The sequence below is a fragment of the Lepidochelys kempii genome, chromosome 8 (genome assembly GCF_965140285.1).
Source record: "Lepidochelys kempii isolate rLepKem1 chromosome 8, rLepKem1.hap1, whole genome shotgun sequence".
NCBI classification, from domain to species: Eukaryota; Metazoa; Chordata; order Testudines; family Cheloniidae; genus Lepidochelys; species Lepidochelys kempii.
Window position 1 is genome coordinate 85,077,631 of NC_136387.1, and position 20,355 is coordinate 85,097,985.

Consider the following 20,355-nt stretch of genomic DNA (forward strand, 5'->3'; position numbering starts at 1 on the left):
CCTTTTAGCGGACCCTAGCAGGGGCCACGTAGACGGTTAGTGTGTGACATGCTGGTACACACTAGAATTTACACCCCAGCTGGCGTGCACTGATGTAGCATGTACACAGCACTTTGGCAGTCTTAGTGAGCAGTCCGAGTGTCCACTTGGGGAATCAGGGCTGAGTAGCTAGTGTGCACTAACTACTGTGGGCTTTTCCCATGTGTGGACAAGCCCTGAGGAATTTTTCCACTTGAATTCTGATTCCTCACCAAACCCACAGAGAGACTACTCTACTAGCCCTCTATGTCCTGAGCTATGGAGTGGTGCTATATGCAGGGGTGGGGGAAGGGGACTCCCACATTCTTACACCGGCAGCCTCCCCAGCCCAACAATGGTTGTGCACATGTGGAAAATTTTTCAGCAAGAAACAAAGCTTTGGGGTTGAATAGGAAAATGAAAGAAAAGCAGACCACAAATCTGACATGTTGGGAAGTAATTCTATGAGACACATACAGAAAAGTATAGTAGGAAATACTGAAAAATGCTCTGCTCTGAGGGATTTTTGCAGGAAATCAAGGACTGCTATATTCTAATGCACTGCTTCTTATAATGCCTCTTCTAGCCATAAAAAACAAACCCTCATCCATATAAAATAGTTCAGAAATTGCATTTTCTGAACTGTCTTTCTGAACAATGGATTTCTTTTACTTTAGCAGCACATTTTTGCAGCTGAGTTTGTGTGGAACCAAAGTGATGTTTAGCAGCCTAGAATATCTGAAAAGGAGGACTTGTGGCACCTTAGAGACTAACCAATTTATTAGAGCATAAGCTTTCGTGAGCTACAGCTCACTTCTGCATCTGAAGAAGTGAGCTGTAGCTCACGAAAGCTTATGCTCTAATAAATTGGTTAGTCTCTAAGGTGCCACAAGTCCTCCTTTTCTTTTTGCGAATACAGACTAACACGGCTGTTACTCTGAAACCTAGAATATCTGAGAAGATACAGTCCACCTTTGGTTTTCATAATCCTTGATGCCAGGAGCCAGCGTGAGATGGTGGGAGCTCCCAACTTACAGATGCTGCAGGGTTATTTTGTACTATTATCTTCTACCCATGGTGTTCCTACGTATTTGCAGCAGAAAGTGGAGAACTGAAATACCTTTTTCATAAGCCCACATCAAACAGGTCTGCTCATCTTTTTCTCCACTAGACCTGCTGGGATCACAGGCTACCAGATTCATATCGGCTCCATTATCCAGTAAAAACTGTACTAGACGAATGTGACCATGGTAGCAAGCACAGTGTAGTCCTAGAACATTGGAGAAGAAAGAACAGTAACTGTGGTAAGCACAATTGTTACAACATAATTGGACTTGTAGTAATAGCTATAAAACTGGAATTGATTTCCTGGATAAAGGAATATATTACCAGACAAAAGACTGGGCACTGTAAGAACAGAGAATATTATTCTACAAGAGCCAATCTATTGCATGCCCTATAGTAAATGTCAGTCAGTACTTATTTTACCATGTGCAATTCACTACCACAAACATAGGTTAGCAACCTGATAAGGATGTAAGAACAAACAGAAAGAGAAAGGGCTTCCCCCATCCAGTTTGAGCAGGTCTCCTCCCTTCTTGTATCTCTGCACTGGTTCCCCATCTATTCGGTGTTCTCCTCCGCACTTTCAAAGGACTTCACAGCCCCTCTACCTCCATCTCTGTCCCCAATCCTTATCCACCCAACTTTCTCTCAGGACTGATGCTTTCATCTCCTTAGGCCACTCCCCACTTTGAACCCTCTTCCATGTCCCCATGCTTAATTGGAACAGCTACACAATTAATGTATTACTCCCCCACACACCAAAATTTTCTGAAAAACCACTTGTTATACGAAGTGTGCTAGCTATAAAGACCACATGCTGCTTTGTTTTTGGTCCCTGTACTGTACCTGCTCATGCCTTTAAGGCACAATACTGTCAGGTGCTCTATGCTCTCAATGCCTATTGGCTTCAGTCGGAGTTGAAAATGCTCAGTCCCTTGAAGAATTGGGTACTTAGTCTGTAAGGCTGGAATTTCCAAAGGAGCCTAAGAGTGTGAAGATCTCTTTAAAATTCAGTGGGAGACTGAGGACCTGATTCCCACAGGCAGGCCACTTTGGAAATTCCAGCCTAACCACTTCAGGCTTGGAAACATCCTCCGCTTAGTATATTTTACCGGTTAAAAAGTTTGGTGTTCTCTGTATATACAAATAATAAATCACAGTCCTCGCGAGCGTACCTGTATGCCCATCTCTTCCTTGATGATTGATGCTTAAAACATTCTGGTCAAGAAGAAATTTTACAAGTTCTATGTTCTTGCCATAGGTACAAGCACTGCAAAAAATAAACAACAAAATACAAAAGAACCGTCCCCCGTCCCCGGAAATAGCAAAATTACCTTTGGTTACCTAAAGATTTCAAGGGAGTTACACTGGCATAAAATCCGTGTGAGAGAATGGAGAATCTAAATGTGCAAATGCAGGGTTTATCTACTAAAACAAACATGTGCTATTCTGTTACATTGGAAGTACCCTGAACATCCTGGTGCCAATATCAGACACAGCTGTGCAAAATTAATTGGGTCTGGTCTGCCAGTGCTTTTAAAGAACCGTTTACATTTTTATAAAATTGTGGCCAAAAATACTTAGAACAAAATTTCACACAAATTTTGGTGTGCCACCTTGTTGTTAGATGAAAAGTCTGGAGGACAGGTGGATTCTGGGTATAATGTGGTCCAAGCTTAGATTCCTTTTGGTCAGAAAAAGGAAAAGAAGCAATGCTTTGTACAGCTGTTGATAAACTTTGAACATCTCTCTCACGCCTGCTATTACCATCTGGTTCTACCTCTTTTCTCTTTCTCCAATGTCTCCTTTGTGGCACCTACCTCTAGCCTTGCCTCTCTCTCAGACATGAGTCTAGCATCCACACCTTCCTGCAGTCCTGCTCCCGCTTAGGTTGAAGTGGTTGTTACTGCCAATTTTGCATGAATCTGTGAGCAGAATTCTATTGACAATGGTGTTTAAATTGTCCTACCTGTGAAAAGCTGTTTCACTGAATATATTTTCCTTAGTCAGACTTTCTGTTCCTGACAGCTGGATTATTTCCTTGACAACTTCAAACTTTCCATTGTAACAAGCACTGAAGACAAAGTTAGCAGAGCGTTATTGATAATGCTATGAATTACGCCAATGCAATGCAAAGCAATGCTTCTGTGCATTACTCACAGGTGTAAAGGTGTGTCTCCATAAATATTGGCCACATGGGGCTGAACTTCAAAATTGCTTTGGAGTAGGAACTTCACTATTTCATGATGTCCAAATCGAGAACAGAAGTGTAGAGGAACATGGTCTTCATTGTCCTGAGCATTCACTGTCATTTGAATCAGAAAGAGGAAAGTGAACTGTTTATACTCACTTTTTCAGAGAGAGAGAGAGTTTGCGCATGCACACTATGAAACCCCAAAACAGTTAATTGATTACATATTTATGGGCCTGCTCCCGCTCCACTGAAGTTAATGGGAACTTTTCCATTGACTTCACTGGATGCAGGATCAGACCATGTAATCAATACTGTTCATAATAAATCACCAAGGCCATTATTTTGTAATTATTCAGGACATAATTAGTTATTGCAATACCAGAATTACTGAATCTTTCAATAAAGTTTTCAATAACGTGAAGAAAAAAGGGAGGTATTAATGAATTAGCCCTGGTCTACACTAGGACTTTAGGTCGAATTTAACAGCGTTAAATGGATGTAAACCTGCACCCGTCCACAGGATGAAGCCCTTTATTTCGACTTAAAGGGCTCTTAAAATCGATTTCCTTACTCCACCCCTGACAAGTGGATTAGTGCTTAAATCGGCCTTGCCAGGTCGAATTTGGGGTACTGTGGACACAATTCGACGGTATTGGCCTCCAGGAGCTATCCCAGAGTGCTCCATTGTGACCGCTCTGGATAGCACTCTCAACTCAGATGCACTGGCCAGGTAGACAGGAAAAGAATTGCGAACTTTTGAATCTCATTTCCTGTTTGGCCAGTGTGGCAAGCTGCAGGTGACCATGCAGAGCTCATCAGCAGAGGTGACCATGATGGAGTCCCAGAATCGCAAAAGAGCTCCAGCATGGACCGAACGGGAGGTACGGGATCTGATCGCTGTATGGGGAGAGGAATCTGTGCTATCAGAACTCCGTTCCAGTTTTCGAAATGCCAAAGCCTTTGTCAAAATCTCCCAGGGCATGAAGGACAGAGGCCATAACAGGGTCCCGAACCAGTGCCACGTGAAACTTAAGGAGCTGAGGCAAGCCTACCAGAAAACCAGAGAGGCGAATGGCCGCTCCGGCTCAGAGCCCCAAACATGCCGCTTCTATGATGAGCTGCATGCCATTTTAGGGGGTTCAGCCACCACTACCCCAGCCGTGTTGTTTGACTCCTTCAATGGAGATGGAGGCAACATGGAAGCAGGTTTTGGGGATGAAGAAGATGATGATGACGATGAGGTTGTAGATAGCTCACAGCAAGCAAGCCGAGAAACCGCTTTTCCCGACAGCCAGGAACTGTTTCTCACCCTGGACCTGGAGCCAGTACCATTCGAACCCACCCAAGGCTGCCTCCTGGACCCGGCAGGCGGAGAAGGGACCTCCGGTGAGTGTACCTTTTACAATACTATACATGGTTTAAAAGCAAGCATGTGAAAGGATTACTTTGCCCTGGCATTTGCGGCTCTCCTGGATGTACTCCCAAAGCCTTTGCAAAAGGTTTCTGGGGAGGGCAGCCTTATTCCACCCACCATGGTAGGACACTTTACCACTCCAGGCCAGTAACACGTACTCGGGAATCATTGTACAACAAAGCATTGCAGTGTATGTTTGCTGGCTTTCAAACAACATCCGTTCTTTATCTCTCTGTGTTATCCTCAGGAGAGTGAGATATCATTCATGGTCACCTGGTTGAAATAGGGTGCTTTTCTTCAGGGGACACTCAGAGGAGCCCGTTCCTGCTGGGCTGTTTGCCTGTGGCTGAACAGAAATGTTTCCTGCTGTTAGCCATGGGGAAGGGGGAGGGTTGAGAGGGTAGCCACGCGGTGGGGGGAGGCAAAATGTGACCTTGTAATGAAAGCACATGTGCTATGTATGTAATGTTAACAGCAAGGTTTACCCTGAAAGAGTGTAGCCACTGTTTTATAAAATGTGTCTTTTTAAATACCGCTGTCCCTTTTTTTTCTCCACCAGCTGCATGTGTTTCAATGATCACAGGATCTTCTCCTTCCCAGAGGCTAGTGAAGATTAGAAAGAAAAAAAAACGCACTCGTGATGAAATGTTCTCTGAGCTCATGCTGTCCTCCCACACTGACAGAGCACAGATGAATGCGTAGAGGCAAATAATGTCAGAGTGCAGGAAAGCACAAAATGACCGGGAGGAGAGGTGGCGGGTTAAAGAGAGTAAGTGGCGGGCTGAAGAGAGTAAGTGGAGGGCTGAAAACAGGGCTGAAGCTCAAATGTGGTGGCAGCGTGATGAGAGGAGGCAGGATTCAATGCTGAGGCTGCTGGAGGACCAAACCAGTATGCTCCAGTGTATGGTTTAGCTGCAGCAAAGGCAGCTGGAGCACAGACTGCCACTACAGCCCCTGTGTAACCAACCGCCCTCCTCCCCAAGTTCCATAGCCTCCACACCCAGATGCCCAAGAACGCGGTGGGGGGGGGCCACCGGCCAACCAGCTACTGTGCCACAGAGGATTGCCCCAAAAAAAGAAGGCTGGCATTCAATAAATTTTAAAGTTGTAAACTTTTAAAGTGCTGTGTGGCATTTTCCTTCCCTCCTCCACCACCCCTCCTGGGCTACCTTGGTAGTCATCCCCCTATTTGTGTGATGAATGAATAAAGAATGCATGAATGTGAAGCAACAATGATTTTATTGCCTCTGCAAGCAATGATTGAAGGGAGGAAGGGAGGGTAGCTGGCTTACAGGGAAGTAGAGTGAACCAAGGGGCGAGGGGTTTCATCAAGAAGAAACAAAGAGAACTTTCACACCGTAGCCTGGCCAGTCATGAAACTGGTTTTCAAAGCTTCTCTGATGCTTGCCGCGCCCTCCTGTGCTCTTCTAACCACCCTGGTGTCTGGCTGCGCGTAACTAGCAGCCAGGCGATTTGCCTCAACCTCCCACCCCGCCATAAATGTCTCCCCCTTACTCTCACAGATATTGTGGAGCACACAGCAAGCAGTAATAACAGTGGGAATATTGGTTTCGCTGAGGTCTAAGCGAGTCAGTAAACTGCACCAGCGCGCCTTTAAACGTCCAAATGCACATTCTACCACCATTCTGCACTTGCTCAGCCTGTAGTTGAACAGCTCCTGACTACTGTCCAGGCTGCCTGTGTTCGGCTTCGTGAGCCATGGCATTAAGAGGTAGGCTGTGTCCCCAAGGATACATATAGGCATTTCAATGTCCCCAACAGTTATTGTCTGGTCTGGGAATAAAGTCCCTTCCTGCAGCTTTTGAAACAGACCAGAGTTCCTGAAGATGCGAGCGTCATGTACCTTTCCCGGCCATCCCACATTGATGTCGATGAAACGTCCCTTATGATCCACCAGAGCTTGCAGCACTATTGAAAAGTACCCCTTGCGGTTTATGTACTTGCCGGCTTGGTGCTCCGGTGCCAAGATAGGGATATGGGTTCCGTCTATGGCCCCACCATAGTTAGGGAATCCCATTGCAGCAAAGCCATCCACTATGACCTGCACATTTCTCAGGGTCATTTCCCTTGATATCAGCAGATCTTTGATTGCGTGGGCTATTTCCCTTGATATCAGCAGATCTTTGATTGCGTGGGCTACTTGCATCACAGCAGCCCCCACAGTAGATTTGCCCACTCCAAATTGATTCCCAACTGACCGGTAGCTGTCTGGCGTTGCAAGCTTCCACAGGGCTATCGCCACTCGCTTCTCAACTGTGAGGGCTGCTCTCATCTTGGTATTCATGCGCTTCAGGGCAGGGGAAAGCAAGTCACAAAGTTCCATGAAAGTGCCCTTATGCATGCGAAAGTTTCACAGCCACTGGGAATTGTCCCAGACCTGCAACACTATGCGGTCCCACCAGTCTGTGCTTGTTTCCCAAGCCCAGAATCGGCATTCCACAGCATGAACCTGCCCCATTAGCACCATGATGCATGCATTGGCAGGGCCCATGCTTTCAGAGAAATCTGTGTCCATGTCCTGATCACTCACGTGACCGCGCTGACGTCGCCTCCTTGCCCGGTATCGCTCTGCCAGGTTCTGGTGCTGCATATACTGCTGGATAATGCGTGTGGTGTTTAATGTGCTCCTAATTGCCAAAGTGAGCTGAGCAGCCTCCATGCTTGCCTTGGTATGGCGTCCGCACAGAAAAAAGGCGCGGAACGATTGTCTGCCGTTGCTCTGACGGAGTGAGGGGCAACTGACGACACGGCTTACAGGGTTGGCTTCAGGGAGCTAAAATCAACAAAGGGGGTGGCTTTACATCAAGGAGTATTTCAGGCAGGACTTCACGGAGGGTTCCAATAATAAATGGTGCACCTAAGTTATTGTTCTTATTGGAACAAGGAGGTTAGTCTGGCCTCTGATTGATACATGGCTAGATTTACCTCGCTGCACCTTCCCTGTGAGTGACTACAGTGTGACCTAGAGGAATGAGTCCCCTAGACAGGGGAGGGGGGGAAGCAAATGAGTACAAAACAAATCTGGTCTATTTCCACTCCATCTATCTTTTACATCTTTGGCTGGCAGCAGACGGTGCAGAAGGACTGCATGCCATCCACATCTCATGGCTGCTCGGCAGAAGATGGTACAATACGACTGCTAGCCATCCTCATCTCTTGCCTGCTTGGCAGAAGATGGTACAATACGACTGCTAGCCATCCTCATCTCTTGCCTGCCCAGCAGAAGATGGTACAGTACGACTGCTAGCAATCCATACCGCCTGCCTGCTCACCATAAGATGGTTCAATAGGACTGACTGCAGGACTAAAGAGAATGACCTGGTCAAGTCACTCCAAATTTAGTCCCTGCGCCCATGTCTGTCCAGGCGGTCCCGGCTGACGTGGCCAGGAGCACCTCGGTCATGATGATGACGGCTACCAGTCGTATTGCACCGTCTGCTGCCACAAGGCAATGGGTTGCTGCTACTGTGTAGCAATGCAGTACCACGTCTGCCAGCACCCAGGAGACATAGGGTGACGGTTACCTGAGCAGGCTCCATGCTTGCCGTGGTATGGTGTCTGCACAGGTAACTCAGGAAAAAAGGCACGAAATGATTGTCTGCCCTTGCTTTCACAGAGGGAGGGAGGGAGGGAGGGAAGGGGGGCCTGATGATATGTACCCAGAACCACCCGCGACAATGTTTTAGCCCCATCAGGCATTGGGATCTCAACCCAGAATTCCAATGGGCAGCGGAGACTGTGGGAACTGTGGAATAGCTATCCACAGTGCAACGCTCTGGAAGTCGACTCTAGCCTCGGCACTGTGGAAGCACTCCGCTGAGTTAATGCACTTAATGCACTTAGAGCATTTTCTGTGGGGACACACACACTCGAATATATAAAACTGATTTCTAAAAAACTGACTTTTATAAATTCGACCTAATTCCGTAGTGTAGACATACCCTTAGTGACCCTTAGAAAGTGGATTACTGCCAGTGTATTAACATTGTGAAACAAAACTATGATCCAAAGGTGTTAGGCATAAGAAAACAACCACCTGAATTATTTCAAATGAGAAGAACAAAATTCATTCACTAAAAAAATCAGGAAGAAAATCTTTCATTGCTGTTCTCTGGAGTGGAAATCCAGAGTTATTTTTAAAGACTATATTATGCTCCTTAAGTACCAGTATTAGAACCATGGAACCAGTAGCAATTACAGAGTGACAGAAAAAAAGATGAAAACAGAAGTACAGAAGACACAAATAAGGATATAGTGTTTCATGGCATTAATAAAAATCATTTATAAAAAGCAAACAAAGAAAAAAGGTATTTCCCTCTTCTGGGTTTCCCAAGTTTTCCCCTTTCCCGTATGGCAATGTTCTAGACCTCAATCCTGCAAAGTCTTAGAGTCATAGAGTTTAAGGCCAGAATGGACCACCAGAGAATCTAGTCTGACTTCCTTTATTATACAGACTCCACTGGCATGCTAAACCCAAATCCTCAAAATTAGACTAAAGCCCACAGGATACTAGACTATTATGAGCCACACACAGAGAACAGGAGGGACCAAGGTACATCAGTGCCCTAGGGCCCCACAATGGCAGGGAAATGATCATGTGAGATATACCCAGATAATCCTGCCAAGTGACCTGCACCCACTCACTGAAGAGGAAGGTAAAAACCTCATTAGGACACTGCCAATCTGATTGAGGAGAAAATTCCTTCCCAACCCCACATATGGTGACCAGTTAAACCCTGAGCATGTGGGCAAGAACCAGCCAGCCAAGCACTTGCAAGAGAGGATGCTTGGCCACTTCAGAGCCCTGAGCCTCCCACCTCCAATGTCCCATCTCTAGTCATGGCCATTCCTGATGCTTCAGAGGAGAGATTAAAAAGAAAGGTACACACATTTTACTTTACACCCAGGAATGGTCCAAGATATGGAACTACTCTTTTGAGTGATGTTAAGCAGGTACATAAATCTTTGCAGGATTGGAATAAGAAATTTTGAGGCAGGGACAGTCTCTATCTCTGTCTCTTGTACATAATTATACATGGAAGACATACCACTGTATGAGAGTTTGGGATGGTTGCATTATTCTTGAAAGGCAGTAACATTTTATAGCAGTGTCATGGATTTTGTATGTGGTGGCATATATTTTACAAAAGATATAATCTACAAATGTTTTAGAGAGAATTTTTTAAAATGTATTGAGACAATTTCTTGCCTTCCTCCACCTGTAAAGCCAGTTGCCTTAGTTACCATGTAACTGTATAAGCCTGAGAAGGAAAGCAAAATTAAAATGAATTAATTTTAAATACTTCTAAAAATAATTCAAATCCACCAAGGGTCCTGTTGTGAAACCAATGCTCTAAACTTCTGTAGGATTATTATTTCCCAGTTTAGTTAATATAGTTTTCTAAAAAAAATCTTGGGGGACAGATTATACTAATTAGCAATGGGTGAACTTCAGAAGAGTTGGGGTGAAATCCTGGTCCCACTGAAGTCAATGGCAAATCTCCCATTGACTTCAGTAGGGTCAGGATTTCTCTCTTGAAGCTTTGAGTCATATATTCCTAAATGCTTTGCTGAATTAGGGCTTTGTTTCAGTTAGCACTCAAAAAATTAGCAAAAATGCTATTTTAATTGAAATACAATATCAGACAAAATCTTCCTCCTGTAAGTAGTAACTTCTACTGAGGAAGTTTCTTCCTAATCCTCTCAATTAGCTGCTGAAGCTTGGGAGCCACAAAGTATTTTTAATGTGTCTCCTATGGCTCTTCGCAACACATGATATTAAAACACTGTGATTTAATTATTAATCAATCTAAGTTATTAACCAATCAGAATGCTTTTACTATGTTATTAACCAATTGTAGAATACTTGGTCAGTCATTTTGCTGTGTATGTGTGTGTGTGTACATGTACACAAATTGATATAGTAAATGAAACCATGAATTCACATTACTTTGGTTCTTTTGGGTAATGCTGATCACTAATTCGGCTCCTTAACCACTGAGTATCTGAGGTCTGAGTATCACTGATCTAAAGTAACTGTGGATGTTCACAGTACCCCTATAAATTGTTCTCCACCCTTTTGGAGCCTACAAGCTCTTGGCTTCAATGATCTATTGTGGCAATAAGTTTCATGGGTTAGTTATGCATTGTGCAAAATCAGTATTCAGTTTTTTGCTTTTCAGGTCCATCAACTGTCCTTTTGTTTTTGTATTCTGAGAAGGGGTAAATAGCCTACAGTTTCATTTCTCTCTAGACCATTCATTATTCTGTATAGCTCTATTGTGTCACCTTTGATGTCTTACTATTGTCATCTGTCATGGTGCCAGAGGCTAACTCATTTGGAACTACTATAAATGAGAAGGAAATAAAATGTCAAAGTTCAACTGTCCTGGAAGACTTTCAGTTTGATAAGCCCTCCAAGTGGCCTGAGAGGCAGGAGTGCTTCTCCACACTCCAAACCACAACAAAGAGCAAGCACGGAGAGCGTGGTGAAGCACAGCTTGGCACGTTCATTTATGCCCTGGAGAGTGAAGCTGAAACTATTTATAAAGCATTTCCTTTTGCTGAGGTGGGAGATAAGAATAACATTGACATTGTTTTTTAAAAAATGCAATGAGCATTTTCATTCCCAAAAGGAATGTAGTAGACAAACAGGGATATATTCCCCAAGGGAGCAGAGGCCCAGAGAAAGCATGAAAGCTTTCATAAGGTAATGATAGGAACAGGGAATGCATTGTGATTTTGGCATCAGTAAGGAAGAATGTATAGAGATCTTCTAACAGTTGGATTTTAAAAAAGGAACTTTTAGAAAAATCACCAGTAATGTCTGAGCTAACCCTGGGACAGCTGGTGCTGCTGGTGTGGCAGTCTGAGACAGCAAAATGTAAGTCAGCCAGCAAGAAAATAGTAGATGCATGGTAAATAAAGAAGAAAAGAATAAATTCCAATTGGGAAAAAAGAGAAGCACAATAAAAAATTACCTTTCAGACCATCAAATAACGTGGGCAGAAATATGACAGGTATGGCAACTGACAACTAGCAGAATCAAAAAAAAAAGGAGCCAAGGAAATAGCCCAAGTGATGGTGAGTGATACCTGTTTACAGGGATCTGTATTCAAAAACAAAGGGGCTTGTCCTGTTAATCTTAAAATCTATCTAATTTCAATTTAACTTTAATTGGCAGAGGTGATTGTGATTGCAGAGAGACTTTTAACAAGATGAGCCACAACCCAGGGTAAGGTTCAGTAGTCTGAAGGGGCAGATAAGTTTCCTAGGTTAATTACAGGTTTCAGAGGAACAGCCGTGTTAGTCTGTATTCGCAAAAAGAAAAGGAGTACTTGTGGCACCTTAGAGACTAACCAATTTATTTGAGCATGAGCTTTCTTAAAAACCCATAGGACCTACACAGGCAATGAATACATGTTTGACAACCACTGCAGCAATCTACTAGGCTGAACCATGGTCACTGATATGGGCTTCATAAAAGGCAGAAGAAAAAAAATGCATTATACCTGTGTAAAGACAAAGGACATCTTGTCTACTAGCTATTGACTACTTTTCTAGACTTGTAGAGATTCTACTTCTTACTATACCCACTAGGTTGCAAAACAGATAAAAGGCATCTTTTCTCATTTTGAAGGAATAGTTACCCATAACAGACCACAATCTACCAATTTAGAATTCCACGCTTTTGAGAAACAATGATTTCAAGAATATTACTTCCAACTCCCACCTCTCTTGAGGGAACAGAATCTAAAAGAGAACATTCTAAAAATATAAATGTGAACCTTGCCTCCATGTTCTGCTGAGTTAATAGGGAAACCCCCATAGCAGGCACCAAAGTAAGACAGTTCAGCTGCTTATGAGTCCACAGTTAAGAATAATATTGTCAAACTCAGAGGCAAATCTTCCACCTAAGTGACCCTGTTCAAAGGATGTGAAGCTGAGAAACAATAAATATAAAAGGTCTCAGTCTTTCTTCTTCAGCCATCAGAATGAATATCAAAGTTTATCCAGTCTTGATAATCCTGGAGACAGAATAAAATAGGACAGCACCTGCTGTTGTTATAGGGCATAGATGCACCAATATTCCAAGAGTCTTCATTCTGCATCCAAGAGGGAGACTGATCAAGATACTCAGCAGCATGGAAGAAACAGGTGGCATCTTCAGATGTTCCAAACCCAGCAGAATTGCTATATGACTCTACCTGAAATGTTCCTTTAGTGAATGGAGATAATGCTGTTGAGAAGAACCTGAAGACTATTAAACTAGAGTCTACAGTCCTAGGATTTTATCAGCTAAATGAATCAGCTGGACAAAACTCTCTTGAAGGGATGTGTTGTGTTTCTTTCAATCTGTAGCAGAAAGAGAGGCAGCAGGGAGATGAGGAAAGAAGTTCTACAGTGAAATATGATGTGTGTGTGTGTTACTTTAGGGATAGTTCTCTCTTCTTATTCTAAGAAAGTTCCTTGTTCAGTGTTAGAAGAAAGTGATTCTTTACCATTGTCACATGACAGAAGGATCAAGTTACATGAATAGTAGCATTGACTATGAAACTACTCACATGTGTAAGGATTTCTGACATGAAGAAATGTTTGTGGGATCTGATCCAAAATCTGCATGTTTTGTATTTAACCTAATAATAAAGCATTTTCTACTATTATACAGTTTTATTTGGATTTTTTAAAATAGATATTGAACTTACCGAGATACAACATAATGCAAATACGTAAAAATAATGAATACATACATAATATAAACAGTATATTAAAATAATGGGAGCACAGAGGGAGTGATGAAAAGAGGAGAGAAAGATAAAAACATGAAAAAACATACAAAAATGAGATTTTTCATGCTAAACAAATCAAGGTCAGCAATTAGATATTTTCAATATTAAGGGAATTTCAAGTGATAATAGTTCATAAAGGTAAATTAGACTTTTAAAATGTATTAGTGGCCTTAAATAAATTGAGAGTTTATAAGAATCTGATCAAAATGCACTGCCACTGTCTTGGTAGGGCCACAATATTTAAGAAAAATGTTTTATTTATCTGGTTATTTTACTAAGAGTTCGCTTCCAATAGTGTTTATATTGCATGTCAGGGAATTCCATGTAAACAAACTATAGGACTAGCATTTGGAGAGAGAGTGCACTCTGCTTGCAGCCTATTGGTTACAATATAAAATACATGAATAATGCATTTGTGTATTTCCTTTTATATATCTCTATGATGGAGATGAAGTAGAACATTGGCACACCCTGGATTTTGTAGATGTTAGTAAAGTTTGGCCATATTTTGACCTTTTCATTATGTTGCAGTGGTCACTGCTTTTCTTTCTCTATTTCAGAGTCCTGAGAGATATGAATTAAATGTCCAACCAAGTCAGTATATATTAAAACGAAGAAGTCAAACTCATGAAACATATTGCTGAATTTCTGAATCTGTTTTCAGATTCCTTTGGCTAATTTTATATCATGAATTATTTTTATTCCTAAATGTTTATGAGTTCTTCCTCTGTTACCATGGTGATTTCAAGTTTCAAAATGTAGTACTTTGGGGGTAAGACATTTTCAGCTTTCTTTGCTTTTTCAATTGAGGAATGTACAAATTTTAAAATAAATAATCTTGAAGGGGGCCCTAATTTCCTCTTCTTTTGGAATATATTAACTAAGTGATAATAAGCCTTTTACAGCCTTGTATAGTGAATGCACATCTCTTCTCCTCTCCCTCTCCCCCTTTATTATAATTATACTGGTTCAGTGCGCACATATCAAGACTTAAATATCAAGGGCTCACTGTTCAAAACATATTTACAAATCTGAGTCATGCTGTTTCCCCATTTTTTTCTAATGAGTGAGTAGGAGGGATGTAATACATTCATGACTCTCAGAGAACATGTTAAATTTATACTCCCAGATACCAGTAAGTAGGAGGAGTGTGGGTGCAGACACAGTTAACAGTGTCACTTGCAGAACAGGTCTATGATATTGTGGAAATCATGTATATGAATGATGCTGTTTTTGGCACCACTGATTTTGGAGCTGTGCACAGAAAACCTGAGTCCTATGTGAAATAATCAAAGGAAAAAGACATATGGACGATTGCCTTTTGTACTGTGTGGTTATTTAGCAAAGGATAGTATATCGATAGATATGAGAGCGAAAGCGAGATTAGAATAGATATAGATATACCCACACATATATAGAGAGAGAGACCCCAATTCAGGACAACATTTTTATTCAGAACAGCACTGAATCATGTGCTTAACTCTAAGCATGTGCTCATAATCCACTGAAGTTTATGGAAGTTATGCATATGCTTAAGTGCTGTCATGAATAGGGATGGATTTCAGCACATGCTCAAGTGCTTTCCTGAATTTAGGATTTAGAATTTAGGCCATTTACTGCAGGCTTGAGAATGCAGTACTCACATATACAAAACTTCCACAATGACCACCTCCTACTGAAATTAACTGAAAGATTCCCATTGACTTCAATGGGCATTGGATCAGGAACTGACTAAGGATTACGAGACTGGGAATTTTATATGATTTTCAAATATGGATAGATGGAATCCTTTTTATGCTTTGTCTGCTGTTTCATTGTGTTAATTAATGACTAGCTATGAATATTGATTGTCAGAAGACATTGAATGGGGTTCTAGATTGTGAGATTGAACTTGAATAATTTTGATAACTTTGTTCTTACTATAATATGTAGGATTCTTGTAGCAAATGCCAATTGCCCCATCCCCTTCCATTTTGCTTTTAATTAGCTCTCTCAAGATCACATGGAGAGTGTCTCCCTGGGCAAAATCCTGACTCAACAGAAATCAATGGAAGTTTTCCCACTGACTCTATGGGGCCAGGAATTTATGCAATGTATTTGGGATATAAGTGTGTTAATGGTAGTAATATTAAAGTCAATAGCTTTATTAAAAATAAGTACTTTTTTCGGACCATATGCTGTCACTTTTCCAAGCTCTTTTTTTTGTCCTATATCTAAAGATGAGAAATATCCCTTTCAATCACTTGAATATAGGGCTGTGTCCAATTTGTCTACAAGAACATCTGAACTAATACATTTCACATACATTTTTTAGCTAGTTAATTACAAGTTTTAGTATTTATAATAGTTTTCAAGGTGGCTACAGATATTTGTGTGTGTATCTATCACATGAGTATCACAAAGACAGATATGTAGTAGAGGCATCCTCAAGATAAATTGCAGAGTTGTGATGAATTGCAAAAGTATCCAATATATTGTAGTTATCCCGTACCTTTGACTGTCTCACCCACACTCTGCTCACCACTTAAACAGTCTGACTTCCTCTGTCATCCCAAATCTCTGAGCAGCTTCAAAGAGTCACCATTTAATAAGACAAAAATCAGCCTACCAGAAAAAAGCTCATGTCTCTCTCTCCCTCCCAAAATTATACAGACCTCATGTCCAGAAGAGGCAGTAGTCGGTCCTGCACAGATACCAGGATTAAGACCCAACATCTCATGATTCTGCAGAGCTAGACATGGGAGCTTTATGCTCCTGGCAAGAGCAGAGTCCCCTTTAAAGAGCCACAGCACTTGCTTCTAGCAGCGGAAGGTCCCAGGATGGCGAGGATGCCACAACAATTTTGTGTGTAGATAAGCTAGCTTAGGTTATTTTAGAAGAGGTTTTACAAATGTATTATTTATGGTACTCCTCTCCTCACAGGCCCTTTACTAACAGACTCATGGGACAAGCCTCTCTTTTCCTCCCACTTGACACTAAGCTCAGGAAATGAGGGAGGTGAGAGTGGGGTAGCAAAGATGTCATTAAGCCACTTTTGTGTCTGCTGAGTTTTCAGCTTTAGGGCTATTCTAATTTATGCTTAGCTGCAACAGCCCCCTAGCAGGTGTTCCACAATGGAGAACAGTTGGAACACAGCAGCACTCTGCCCATGCAATCCCTCCCACCCCAAGTATGTCCCACCCCAAGAAAGGTTTGGAGTGGGATTGATATAGACTCATTTTCCTGTCTCTGCACTGTACAGGGAACCTCCTTACCCAGGGAGTTTTACCGGGAGCCTTTTCTGGTAAGTTTTGTGCCCTTTATATTATTGAAGCTATATAAAGGAGCTGAAAGAGAACAGCAAATCTAGTCCATGGTAATTAAAGCACATAGTTTTACAACTAGTGGGATGAAAGAAACCCTGACATACATTTCCACAACACAATTTTTTTCTTTTGCTTAATCTATGGCATATACAGAATGTATAATGGTGTAGAATTGTGTAGCAGTTTTATTGGCATTAGCTTGGTATGATCTGTAACACTCACTCAGAATGTTCAGTTTGGGAATAATGCAAATATTTATGCCAACAAACCTTCACACCATTCCACCCGATCATGTATTAAACACACACAGACACACAAACTTAAATTACACGTGAAAATTTTATAATGAATAATGTATTACAAACATTCCATTTCTTTTTCTGTTCACAAATTGTGCGTGAACAGATTATGGTTTCCTCATTATTACTTGAAAATATTTACCACATAATTTCTACTTAATATCCTTCATCTGTAGCTTGTTCACTAACAGTTTATTGTGGGTATTTGATATTCAAAATCTGAGTTGTTTAGACTGGACACATATATCACATGGTTTCTTTCTTCTTCTTCGGTCAGACCAGCATAACTCTTAGAAATAAATTTCCACTGTGAGTACTTTTGACTAGGATTTCAAATTTGTTTCCCCCTAATATTCTCCAGCATTCACTTGCAACTCACTATTTCTATGAGCACTTTTGCCAATAAACTAATTCTCTAGCTTATTCATGAGAAGCCAACACAAAGGAGGCAGAAACATAGACAAAGCATATTTAGAATGTAAATAAATATTCCCAGAATTTTTTTTGCACTTTTCACCAACTTCATTACACAAACACACATACACACACAGTATCAGAAAGCAAAATCCAAGGTTGGTGCAAAGTATGTGTCAGTACTTGACACTATATACAAAATATAATTTTAATGTGCTTTTAAAATCTTCCCTTACCATCTGCCTTGCTGCCCTCTTCCATCAAGAGTTTTGCAATATTAAGAAACCCTTTGGCAGAAGCTAAGTGGAGGGGTCTGTCTCCAACTTCCCCGCTCACATTCACATCAGCACCAAACTTCAGCAAGAGGCGGTTAACCTAAATATTTCATCAATGTAAATTAGAACATCAAGCGAAAACAAACATTTCAATGAAACCAGAACATAAGAATGGCCATACTGCATAAGACCAAAGGTCCATCTAGCCCAGTATCCTGTCTTGAGACAGTGGCCAATGCCAGGTGCCCCAGAGGGAAAGAACAGGTAATCATCAGATGATTTATTCCCTGTCGCCCATTCCCAGCTTCTGGCAAACAAAGGCTGAGGACACCATCCCTGCCCATCCTGGCTAATAGCCATTGATGGACGTATCCTTCAGGAATTTATCTAGTTCTTTTTTGAACCCTGTTATAGTCTTGGCCTTCACAACATCCTCTGGCAAGCAGTTCCACAACTTGACTGTGCATTGTGCGAAGAAATACTTCCTTTTATTTGTTTTAAACCTGCTACTAATTAATTTCATTTGGTAATCCTTAGTTCTTGTGTTAAAGTTTACTCTGTATTGGATTTCATAACATCTTGAGTGAGAAAGCTTTATTTTTTTAAATTAAAACTGGGTTATGTAGGTATATATAATTTATTTTCATGAAACTCATTATAAATTCCATTTGTAAGTTATATATCTAAAATATTACATTGTTCACTAGCAAATGTCAGTTCATTTTAAAAAATGATATGGATAGCAAGGGGTTGGGAAAAAGACACACTTATTTGTTTAACTGACCTAGTCAGCATAATAAAGTGAATGTCCTTAACATCCATAAATTAGCTATGTCGAGCTGTAGCTTCCTTCAGAAAGTAGAGTCCCTTATCACAAAAGCACCATATGCATTTTAGCATAATTTCATGAGACTGTGACTATTTGTTCAAAAGTGATTCACGGGAAATAAGCAAACTAATCTCTCAGCCCAACATGTAAAGAGTTTCTTAATGTTATTGGATGATGAGGCGAATATATAAAAAAAGGAGGGTGCATGAATGCATGCTTTGTGCACATCTGTTATTGAACCATAGAAGTATAGAGTTTTCAATCATCTGTTCTCTTGGAGTCTGTCCTTTCAAAGGCATTTTCCTGGGAATGACTCTCCAACGCACTCTAAGTAAACTTCAGTGAAATGAAAAATATACTCTACCTAGAGGTCATGCTTTGAAACTCTGAAAATATCCCAGCATATGCATGTTTCCACGAAAAGAAAGACACAGGGACTGACTCACATAAGCCAACACAGACACAAGGCTACTTCTGAACCCAAGGATCTCCTACAGTGCAAATGAGTATATTGCCCACTAAGCCACAGACACTTCTATATTAGCAAAGAAAAATGGGATTAGGAGGGTCTGATGATAATTTAGGGCCAAGTCTTCAGTGCTTTTTTAAAATTTCACTGCTGGTGAGAATAAGACAAGCAAGATTTGGCCCTTTCCATCCACAACACACTGGGTGAAATCCTGGCTTCATTGGATCCACTAGGAGTTTTCCCATTAACTTTCATGGGGCCTGGATTTCACCCATTAAAACAAAGGTGCACCAATCCTTTTGTTATTGAGTACCATGGGTCATGTAGAGGTATTTAAACTGATACACCTAATGGATACATGGCAGCTTCAAGGTTCAGCATTGTATGAATTGTATCTCTGGATGAGAAGCCCTGTTATAGGTTAGAAAAACTCTCTCTCATGAATAGCATCTAATTTCAAGAACTCTTTTGCGGGGTAGTAAATTTGGCTGGTGATCCTAGCAGTGGGTAGTTAAAACATGAATAGCCACATTCCCATGAACTTTCAAACACATGAAAATGTCGGATATAGTTAAAGGCATAACTTAAGGATGTGAAATCTGTGCAGCCTCTCTTTAGTAGGACCCTTCCAAATATAAAGACAGGTTGGCTGACAGTAAACCTGCATGAGGCTTGTTGTGAGTGCACTCTTTCATCTTTGTCAGATTCTGCCCGTTAATTACCTGTTCATGGCCATAGTATGCGGCAATGTGTAATGGGGTGAAAAACACTGCATCTTGAACATTGACATAAGCTCCATGCTGCAAAAGTATATCCACAGCCTAGAAGAAAAAGAAATAAAAGATTCCAATTAGAAGCTCTGTATGTGGTCACCTTCTAATAAAATTCTCTAACATTATGCCAAGAAAGAACAAACACCAACTTATAAAGGTGGAGAAGTCCATACAGCATATAAAAGTGATTAACTTACAGTACTATAACTGAACACTGAATGTCACTGATGCCTTATAAATAAACCTGAAAATGTATTTGCCAATAAAAAGCCTGATTTGTGAAGGGAGAGGCCCAGAAATGACTGACTCAGAAAGCTCAGAATAGCCTTTAATTTTCTTTGAGGCTTCATGAACAAACACCAATAAACATATCACAGTTCTTAAAAGAAAATAAAAGACCCCTTTAAATTTAAATGCATGCAGGTAAATTCACAAGTATAATTCACTCAATGTGTAAAGACTTCAGTGTACTTTAGAAGATAATAACCCT

At 41.2% G+C, this 20,355-nt stretch overlaps 1 protein-coding gene across 1 annotated transcript in view; it reads right to left on the reverse strand.

The window, feature by feature from the left end:
• Nucleotides 1-20,355, reverse strand: part of TNNI3K (TNNI3 interacting kinase) — a 164,204-nt gene that overhangs the window by 110,506 nt on the left and 33,343 nt on the right. The window contains exons 6-11 of the mRNA XM_073357332.1: nt 19,815-19,913; nt 17,756-17,894; nt 3,244-3,388; nt 3,053-3,157; nt 2,259-2,353; nt 1,139-1,288 (exon numbers count right to left, since the gene is read on the reverse strand). Coding sequence (XP_073213433.1) covers nt 1,139-1,288; nt 2,259-2,353; nt 3,053-3,157; nt 3,244-3,388; nt 17,756-17,894; nt 19,815-19,913 — 733 coding nt within the window. The remainder of the gene's footprint in view (nt 1-1,138; nt 1,289-2,258; nt 2,354-3,052; nt 3,158-3,243; nt 3,389-17,755; nt 17,895-19,814; nt 19,914-20,355) is intronic.